The sequence below is a fragment of the Argopecten irradians genome, chromosome 5 (genome assembly GCF_041381155.1).
Source record: "Argopecten irradians isolate NY chromosome 5, Ai_NY, whole genome shotgun sequence".
NCBI lineage: Eukaryota > Metazoa > Mollusca > Bivalvia > Pectinida > Pectinidae > Argopecten > Argopecten irradians.
In genome coordinates, this window is record NC_091138.1 from 17,854,201 (window position 1) to 17,864,835 (window position 10,635).

Below are 10,635 nucleotides of genomic sequence, written 5' to 3' on the forward strand. Positions count from 1 at the left end.
TTTCATTTTTGTGGTTTTTTTTTTATAATTAATTACAATTCTGTAGGGAGAGGGCTTCATATAAGTTTGAAAACTTGTGCCCAATCCCATTGTATATAAAATTACACAATAAAATATGTTTAAAATCAATCCTTTTTCTCTTTATAAGAAATCATTTTCTTTCATTGTGTTTTTATACCTTGGATATACTTTGGCGAGTATATTTACGTCAGATGAAAATAAGAAATTATATTTGTATGCTCGAGGATTTAAAAGTCTCATATACGTCCTTGGAATATAGAATCTATATAAATCTAGATGTGTTATAAAAATATTTTTTTGTTCTTGTTCTTTTTGGCTCCAAAGTTTCTGTTGTTTAATTTACCAAGGATGCTCATTAACACATTCGGATGGCATTTTAGATTGGGACGTGTTGTAAAAACTACAGTGGATGGGAATGGAAATCAAAAGTAAAACAAATATTGAGAGTGAACGCAATAATTTTGTATGCGAATGCAATATTTATTACTTGTAAAAGCAATACTTTTGCGTGCATATACAATAATTGATTCTCGTGAAAGCAATGCCTATATGCATGTATACCAAGAAAAGCTAATTCAACATCAGAACTAGACCTCTGGATTACCTGTCAGATTGTGATCTATGTGTCTCTTGATTATGATCAGTCATGGACGTATTTATAGCTTGTGTACGCAAATTTCAAAACACACACATGTCAAAATAATAATAAACAATTATCTTGCAAGAGCTTCATATAGTGTGCGCTAATCGTGACATTGACTCCTTTAGCGTTTGATGTGGTTTTGGGTGTTTTCTCTCTCTTTTTCCTTTTTCTTTTTCCCTTTCCTTCTTCACTTTCTTTTATCTTTTGCTTTCATTAAGCCTATGTATCTATTCTTGGTCCATCAGATAAATCACTACATAGCATAATTGTTACTCATTTTAATATTTCTTGATAAGTAGTTTTCACGAAGTGTGTTACATTTTGAATTCATTATTCAACTCGGGTGTTCTGTTAGTCCGCTAAACCTGCCTATATCAATAGTGTTTTTTTTCAATTTTCCCAATATCGTATTAGGCAAAATAATAATAATAATAGAGATTAAAATAATGCAGGTTTGACGGACTGGTGTTCTGTATGCCCGACGAAAGATTAATTTACGCAGGTTGTTACGTTTTTCTTATCTTTTGTTTTGTGAATATTTTCATTTAGCAGTTGAAACATATAACTGACTGTAAGACGCAATTTGTAGTCACTCTGATCACGTGTTTTGACGTATAACCATTTATGACGTCACAAGTACGTTTTCGGTGCACCTAGTAACCCGGTTACCTCGGGCCGAGGCGTGGAATGGGGTGCAGTTCATCGACACAAACTGCCCCTGACGACAAAAGCGTCGACGAAAGGTCAGAGGATGCCTTCAATAAAGATCTAACTCCTGGAGCTATACCCTACACAGGTGAGGAACAGCGGCTAATGAATGAAGTTCTGAAGGACGCCGAACAAGCAGCCGACTGAACGGAGTCTCTGAAAACCGTAACCCACAACAACCGGAAAGAAACAGACCAACCATTACCAGGAATGTGTGTCTGTATTGTCATGGTAACGTTTATGATGTTTAGAGACAAACTGTGTTAAAGAGTAGCACGCCATTGACACACCAACAATGTAGTACATTGCTTCAAATCAAATAAGTCAAGGCATATCTGATCTTTAATTAAAAATAGAAAAGAATGCATTACATCCTTTATTTTCTGTACATAGCTCAGCGATTTGTAGACAATGTCCAAAAACGCAATACGGTATTGTTTTTATGTCATACAAAATGGTGTATCGATTTTCGAATCTCCAATTAAAATCTAATCTTGGCAAAAGTTGAATGAGGGCATCTTTAACTTCAGAGCAATTTTACACGATTAATGTTTATTTTTTATTTATATGTATGTACATGTACAGTAACGTGCCAAAAGTCATCGTATTTTTTTTATTTTTTTTTTAATTTTTCCCTCTATATTCTATGTAATTTTACATTTTTTCTTTGATTTTTCCTGATCTCATCTATTGGCAAATTTTAATCAATTTTGGCATACTTGTAGAAAAATATCTACACTTTCAGCTCATAATATTTGTATAATTTTCCGATATTTTGTTTTCAAAATATATTTTTTTGTGCACCATTTAAACTTTTGACGTCATTTTCTTCTTTATTCTTACCAAAATGGCAACGATAAAGTTTTGCGTGGTTATGAAATACGGTTTTCTCAAAAAGTGCATAAATGAAAATTATGTAAATATTATGAGCTGAAAGTGTAGATAATTTTCTACAAGTATTCCAAATTTGATTAAAATCCGCGCTAAGATGAGATCAGGAAAAATCTAAGAAAAAATGTAAAAATACATAGAATATATAAGGAAAAATAAAAATTACGAAGACTTTTGGCACACGGCTGTATATATATAATTGACTTTCATCTCAGGCAGTGTAGTTCGACAGGGACACGGAATTTGGTTACTGTCTGCGATAGTACATGACATTTTTAGCACATATATGGATATTGTCTTCAACCATCGCTCTTGTTGACCCCGGCTTCACCGGCTTTACCCATGTTGGAGTTGTGCTTGTTGGCTCAAGTTTGTACTCTTTGCGTTTGTTGACCCCGGCTTTACCCATGAAGGTTTTGTACACGTTGTCTTTGTTGACCCTGCCTTTACCCATATAACCCTTTTGCGGCCTTTCCCCTTTGTGACCCCGGCTTTACCCATGATGGTTTTACCCTTTGCCCTTGTGACCTTGGCCTAATCCATGATTATTTTACCCTTGTTGACCTTTGGCTTTACCCATGATGGTTTTACCCTTTGCCTTTGTGACCTCGGCCTTACCCATGATTATTTTACCCTTGTTGACCCCGGCTTTACCCATGATGGTTTTACCCTTGTTGACCCTGGCTTTACCCATGATGGTTTTACCCTTTGCCCTTGTTAACCTTGGCCTTACCCATTATTATTTTACCCCAGTTGACCCTGACTTTACTCACGACGAATACCATGTACCTTTGGTGACCTTTGGCTTTACCCATGTTGGTTTTACCCTTGTTGACTTGGGGTTGTCCAAGTTCGTTTTACCCATTGACCTTGCTGACTTTGACTTTACTCATATTAGTGTTAGTGTCTAGTTCATTCCGGCTTAACCGAGGTTGGTTTTACCCATTGTTTTTGTTTGTTCCCTGCTTTACCCATGGTGGTTTTACCATTTGTTTTTGTGTGTTCCCTGCTTTACCCATGGCGGTTTTACCATTTGTTTTTGTTTGTTCCCTGCTTTACCAATGGCGGTTTTACCATTTGTTTTTGTTTGTTCCCTGCTTTACCAATAGCGGTTTTACCATTTGTTTTTGTTTGTTCCCTGCTTTACCCATAGCGGTTTTACCCTTTGTTTTTGTTTGTTCCCTGCTTTACCCATGGCGGTTTTACCCTTTATTTTTGTTTGTTCCCTGCTTTACCCATGGCGGTTTTACCATTTGCACTTGTTAACCTCGACTTCACTCATATCATGTTTACTCTCTGTCCTTGTTGACTCTGGCTTTACTTTTGGCCTTTGCTTTTGTCGACCTCGTCTGTACATTTTTTGGTGTAACCCTTTGGCGGCCTTTGCCGTTGTCAACCTCGTCTGTACATTTTGTTGGTGTAACCCTTTGGCGGCCTTTGCCGTTGTCGACCTCGTCTGTACATTTTGTTGGTTTCTCCCTTTGGCGGCCTTTGCCGTTGTCGATCTCGTCTGTACATTTTGTTTGTTTCTCCCTTTGGCGGCCTTTGCCGTTATTGATCTCGTCTCTACATTTTGTTGGTGTAACCCTTCGGTGGCCTTTGCCGTTGTCAACCTCGTCTGTACATTTTGTTGGTGTAACCCTTTGGCGGCCTTTGCCGTTGTCGACCTCGTCTGTACATTTTGTTGGTGTAACCCTTTGGCGGCCTTTGCCGTTGTCGACCTCGTCTGTACATTTTATTGGTGTAACCCTTTGGCGGCCTTTGCCGTTGTCGACCTCGTCTGTACATTTTATTGGTGTAACCCTTTGGCGGCCTTTGCCTTTGTCGACCTCGTCTGTATATTTTATTGGTGTAACCCTTTGGCGGCCTTTGCCGTTGTCAATCTCGTCTGTACATTTTGTTGGTGTAACCCTTTGGCGGCCTTTGCCGTTGTCGACCTCGTCTGTACATTTTATTGGTGTAACCCTTTGGCGGCCTTTGCCGTTGTCGACCTCGTCTGTACATTTTGTTGGTGTAACCCTTTGGCGGCCTTTGCCGTTGTCGACCTCGTCTGTACATTTTATTGGTGTAACCCTTTGGCGGCCTTTGCCTTTGTCGACCTCGTCTGTATATTTTATTGGTGTAACCCTTTGGCGGCCTTTGCCGTTGTCAACCTCGTCTGTACATTTTGTTGGTGTAACCCTTTGGCGGCCTTTGCCGTTGTCGACCTCGTCTGTACATTTTGTTGGTGTAACCCTTTGGCGGCCTTTGCCGTTGTCGACCTCGTCTGTACATTTTATTGGTGTAACTTTTGGCGGCCTTTGCCGTTGTCGACCTCGTCTGTACATTTTGTTGGTGTTACCCTTTGGCGGCCTTTGCCGTTGTCAACCTCGTCTGCACATTTTGTTGGTGTTACCCTTTGGCGGCCTTTGCCGTTGTCGACCTCGTCTGTACATTTTGTTGGTGTAACCCTTTGATGGTCTTTGCCGTTGTCGACCTCGTCTGTACATTTTATTGGTGTAACCCTTTGGCGGCCTTTGCCGTTGTCAATCTCGTCTATACATTTTGTTGGTGTAACCCTTGGTGGCCTTTGCTTTTGTCGACCTCGTCTGTACATTTTGTTGGTGTAACCCTTTGATGGTCTTTGCCGTTGTCGACCTCGTCTGTAAATTTTGTTGGTTTATCCCTTTGGCGGCCTTAGCCGTTGTCAATCTCGTCTATACATTTTTTGGGTGTAACCCTCCGGTGGCCTTTGCCGTTGTCAACCTCGTCTGTACATTTTGTTGGTGTAACCCTTTGGTGGCCTTTGCCGTTATTGATCTCGTCTCTACATTTTGTTGGTGTAACTGTGGCCTATGCCGTGTACATTTTGTTGGTTTCTCCCTTTGGCGACCTTTGCCGTTGTCGACCTCGTCTGTACATTTTGTTGGTGTAACTCTTTGATGGTCTTTGCTGTTGTCGACCTCGTCTGTACATTTTGTTGGTGTAACTCTTTGAATGTCTTTGCCGTTGTCGACCTCGTCTGTAAATTTTGTTGGTGTAACCCTTTGGCGGCCTTAGCCGTTGTCAATCTCGTCTATACATTTTGTTGGTGTAACCCTTTGGTGGCCAGATTTCATTAATGCTGGCTTCCTTTTACCTTTGACTCTTTATAGACTTTTACCATTATACCCCGTCTATATTTTTTTTTAATTTTTTTGTTATTTTTTTTTTTTATTTAAAAAAAAAACCATTATTCAATAGACATATAAATAACATTGTGTTCCTTTCACAGAGGGACTTGCACACAAATTTCCATATTTACATAGATTATTCTAATCTTGAACACAAACTTTCACCGCTTTCACATTATTTACAGATCTATTCATCATTTATTCATCATCACCCCGTCTATATTAGTCAACACCTTTTACCCAACCCTTCGGTCTTGCAGATCCCGTCAAAGTACTCGTCAATAACTCGTACGGTGTCATGGCACTTTAAAGCTGACAACGCAAGTTATTTTGCTCGCATTCAAAATTGACCAAAAAATAATTAAGTATCACGAAAAAATTGTTATTCATAGTTTCTGAGACATGCCTTGGTTATGGCAGCGCCGTATCCGAAAATGTGGGCAGGCATTTTTCTTCTGTCCCGCTTGCATATTATTTTTCAATCTCATTTTCTAACTGGCATTATCAGCTTTAATTATTCGGCCATCACGGTTCCCTAGTAAAGAAATGAATAAAACAAAGATCGATATACGTATATGATGCATTGTTTTATATATAAATGGTTATAAATTAATGTTACAAAACACAAAAACTTAAAAAAAAAATCAACAATCGATTGGTATGTTTTACAAAACACCGGTAATAAAGTGAGCACATGTAAAACAGAATGTAGATACAAAAATAGACATTAACAGGTTCCACCGGTTAAACATATTATACATATGTATAATATCATGGTGACAGGTCGTCAAGTGGTCGGAGGAGGTGTGGGGCACGTGCCGTTGTACCCCTCATCAGAACCGTCATCACAGTCGGGAAATCCTTCGTTCACCTCCTCACAAGGAATGCACTTGTGACCGTCACATTTGAAGTATGTGTATGGACACACTCGGTTATCTGTTAATAGAAAACAATCATGTCAATTTGATCAGATTCGGATCCATATATACTGATCTATCAGAGTACCTGCCCTTCGTCTCACTCCGTCAGTACTGACTAAGTAAAACGAAAGGAAGTAACTCGTTATAGAATATAATGGATCTATAAAAGAACAACAATATCGACAATTGATAGACGTTTTATCGATTATTAGTTTAAATTTCGCAAAATAAAACAATCAGGATGTTTCCATATCAACGTATTCAGAAATTCAAAAATTAAGGTTCCTTATAAATATTTTTCTGAATGTATCATAATGCAGTACCTCTATTTAATACAGGTTTCAAAATTAGTATCAATAAAGCATTGAACTGTAAGATTTAATCACCTTTGAAAATTTCCTTGCTATAAACTGCCATTCCCATATAGATCTAGTACGTACCACAAAGAGATGGAATTTCATCCTCTCCACCAGCACAATCGCTGTCTCCATCACATGCCCAGACAATTGGGATACAGTCAGAGGCACAGGCGAATTCAGATCGATCACAGGTAACAGAACGTCGTACTGGTGTAAAACAAAGAAAACAAAACACAGGTAACAGAAAGACGGCCTGGCGTAAAACAAAGAAAAAACACAGGTGACAGAACGTCACCCTGGCGTAAAACAGAGTTAAATACAGGTGACAACGCCGAACTGGCGTAAAACAAAGAAAAATACACGTGACATAACGTCGGACTGGCGTAAAACAAAGAAAAAACACAGGTAACAGAAAGTCGAACTGGCGTAAAACAAAGAAAAAACACAAGTGACAGAACGTCGAACTGGCGTAAAACAAAGAAATTACACAGGTGACAGAACGTCACCCTGGCGTAAAAAAAACAAGGTGACAGAACCTTGACTGGCGTAAAACAAAGAAAAAACACAGGTGACAGAACGTCGAACTGGAGAAAAACAAAGAAAAAACATGGGTGACATATCGTCGGACTGGCGTAAAACAGAGAAAAATACAGATGAGAATGTCGAACTGGCGTAAAACAAAGGTAAAGTACAGGTGCAGGACGTCGGATAGGCGTAAAACAAAGAAAAATACAAGTGACAGAACGTCACCCTGGCGTAAAAAACAACAACAACAAAAAACAAAAAAAACACAGGTGACTTATTCTTGACTGGCGTAAAACAAAGAAAAATACATGTGAAAGATCGTCGGACTGGCGTAAAAAAAAAATGCAAGTGACAGAACGTCGGCGGCTGGCGTAAAACGAAGGAAAAACTCAGGTGACAGAACGTCGGCGGCTGGCGTAAAACGAAGGAAAAACTCAGGTGACAGAAAGACGGCCTGGTGTAAAACAAAGAAAAAACATGGGTGACATATCGTCGAACTGGCGTAAAACAGAGAGAAAAACACAGATGGCAGAACGTCGGACTGGCGTAAAACAAAGAAAAAACCACAGGTAACAGAAAGACGGCCTGGCGTAAAACAAAGGAAAAAGGAAAAACACAGGTGACAGAGCGTCGAATTGGCGTAAAACAAAGAAAAAACATGGGTGACATATCGTCGAACTGGCGTAAAACAGAGAGAAAAACACAGATGGCAGAACGTCGGACTGGCGTAAAACAAAGAAAAATATAAGTGACAGAACGTCGAACTGGCGTAAAATAAAGAAAACCACAGGTGACAGAATGTCGGACTGGCGTAAAACAAAGAAAAACACAGATGACAGAATGTCGCACTGGCGTAAAATAAAGAAAAATACAAGTGACAGAACGTCGAACTGGCGTTAAACAAAGAGAAAACAAAAGACGGAACGTCGGACTGGCGTAAAACAAAGAAAAACACAGGTTACAGAATGTCGAACTGGCTTAAATAAAGAAAAACACAGGTGACAGAATGTCGGTCTGGCGTAAAACAAAGAAAAACACAGATGACAGAATGGCGGACTGGCATAAAACAAACAAAAATACAAGTGACAGAACGTCGAAGTGGTGTAAAAAAAGAAAAACACAGGTGACAGAATGTCGGACTGGCATAAAATAAAGAAAAACACAGGTGACAGAAGGTCGGACTGGCGAAAAACAAAGAAAAATACAGGTGACAGAACGTCGAACTGGCGTAAAAGAAAGAAAAAAATACATGTGACAGAACGTGGGCAGGCGTAAAACAAAGAAAGAAAAAAACAGGTAACAAAACGTCGGACTGCCGTAAAACAAAGAAAAACACAGATGAAAGAATATCGGACTGGCGTAAAATAAAGAAAAATACAAGTGACAGAACGTGGGCAGGCGTAAAACAAAGAAAGAAAAAAACAGGTAACAAAACGTCGGCTGCCATAAAACAAAGAAAAACACAGATGACAGAATGTCGGACTGGTGTAAAACAAAGAAAAATTCAAGTGACAATACGTCGGACAGTCGTAAAACGAACGGAAAACACTGGTGACAGAAATTAGGTTGGCGTAAAATAAAGAAAAATACATATGACAGAACGTCGGTTGGCGTAAAACGAATAAAAACACAGTAAACAAAACGTCGGCCATGCGTAAAACAAAGAAAATTCACAGGTAACAGAACTTCGGACTGGCGAAAAATAAAGAAAAATGCAAGTGCCAGAACGTCGGACAGGCGTAAAACAACAAAAAAATACAGATGGTAGAACGTCGGTCAGGCGTAAAACAAAGAAAAACGTCGGCCAGGCGTAAAACAAAGAAGAACGTCGGCCAGGCGTAAAACAAAGAAGAACGTCAAACAGGCGTAAAACAAAGAAAAATACAGGTTACAGAACGTCGGCTGGCGTAAAACAAAGAAAAAACACAGATGGCAGAACTTCGGCCAGGCGTAGAACAAAGAAAAACACAGGTGACCGAACCTTGGCCTGGCATAAAATAAAGAAAAATACAAGTGACAGAATGTCGAACTGACTTAAAACAAAGACAAACACAGATTACAGGGTTACAGAATACTGTAACACAGAGGAGACATAACTCAGGTGACAGGATGACGGACAAATCTGTAACATAAAGGGGACATAACCCAGGTGACAGGATGACGGACTATACTGTAACATAGAGGGGACATAACTCAGATGACGGAATATTTGGCTTACACAGAAGGTACAATAACTAATTTCAGCATAGAATTAAATGGAATTCAATTCATTAATTTCCACGTTATAATTGATGTAATCTGTATGTATCCCAATATAAGAAGACATCTTTATTTTTATGATATACTAGCACATGTTTATCCAGCCTTCAATCAAAATAAATCTAGAATTAATTAATGATGTCATTTTCTTGTAACCTTTACAGTATAGCGAATGCCGATACAAATCCTATTTTAAATGAAATAGCCAAAAAGGAAATAATTGGAATGAATGAAAGAATGTAATTTTATAAACTGAAAAAAAACTTTCAAAAGCTGATCAGGTCGACCTACCTTTCTTTACGTGGGCTGTCTTACAAAAAGAGAGAAATGTTAGGCCCGCCATCAACACAAAACATACAGTGACGTTGTATATCTCCTTCATCTTGTCTGTCTGTCTGTAGTCTGTTAGCTAAGGCACGGCCCCGGGGCAGTTTATACTCCTCCGCCGTGGGGGAGGGGGATTTAATCACACCACCTCCAGATGTATGGTATGATCAAATTCCTTCATTTGTATACGTCCGAGTCATAAATACAAACAGCTCGTACGATATGAGGGGTACTAACCATTCCCGGGCTCTGATTGGTCGAGATAGCATTCCGCTGGGTGTGATTGGCCAGCTTCATGAGCAGATCCCCGTCGTGTTAACCTGCCCGACATGGTTGATTTGACTAGCGTCATTGTGTATCTCTGGGGTCACCGACACATCGGTCGTTTTAACATTTGTTGTCCCACATACATCAGATAAAACAAAACAAATACAAACGTCTGTTTTGTACTTCTGGAACACTCTACTCTATAGTCAATATAGATCGCTCTATTATATCATGTTTTACATAAATATATATAATATGATCACAGACGAAGTGCCTTTTGAAATATACAATTTTGTTTCTTATTAGCATTTCTAATGAGTCTTGGAATCATTAGAAGGAATACAAGAAAAAAGTTTTAATTTTCACAATTAGAATTGTTAGTAGAATACGATAGTGGGTATTTACGTAAAGTGTATGTTAAAGCAATAAGAAATAGAAATCTCACTATAATGGAAATGGTCAATGGAACGATAACAGGTGACAGTAAAACATATCAGTAGTCCTTAAAACAATGTGACGTTGGTAAAATAAAGAGAGGTTTAAAAGATAATCAGAAAAATAGT

At 38.9% G+C, this 10,635-nt stretch overlaps 1 protein-coding gene and 1 long non-coding RNA gene across 2 annotated transcripts; one reads left to right on the forward strand and one right to left on the reverse strand.

Annotated features, from left to right (window-relative positions):
• Positions 1 to 5,983: 5,983 nt before the first annotated feature.
• On the reverse strand, positions 5,984 to 9,974 carry LOC138323071 (very low-density lipoprotein receptor-like). Its single transcript, XM_069267409.1, has 3 exons — positions 9,770 to 9,974; positions 6,776 to 6,901; positions 5,984 to 6,351 (listed from the first exon to the last, which is right to left on the reverse strand). The coding sequence occupies exons 1-3, from the start codon at positions 9,858 to 9,860 to the stop codon at positions 6,203 to 6,205; spliced, it is 366 nt and encodes a 121-aa protein (XP_069123510.1). The 5' UTR covers positions 9,861 to 9,974; the 3' UTR covers positions 5,984 to 6,202.
• Positions 8,072 to 8,335, forward strand: LOC138323072 (uncharacterized). The gene is made up of 2 exons (XR_011208522.1): positions 8,072 to 8,176; positions 8,218 to 8,335. It is a non-coding gene; the product is annotated as an uncharacterized lncRNA (long non-coding RNA).
• Positions 9,975 to 10,635: the final 661 nt, after the last annotated feature.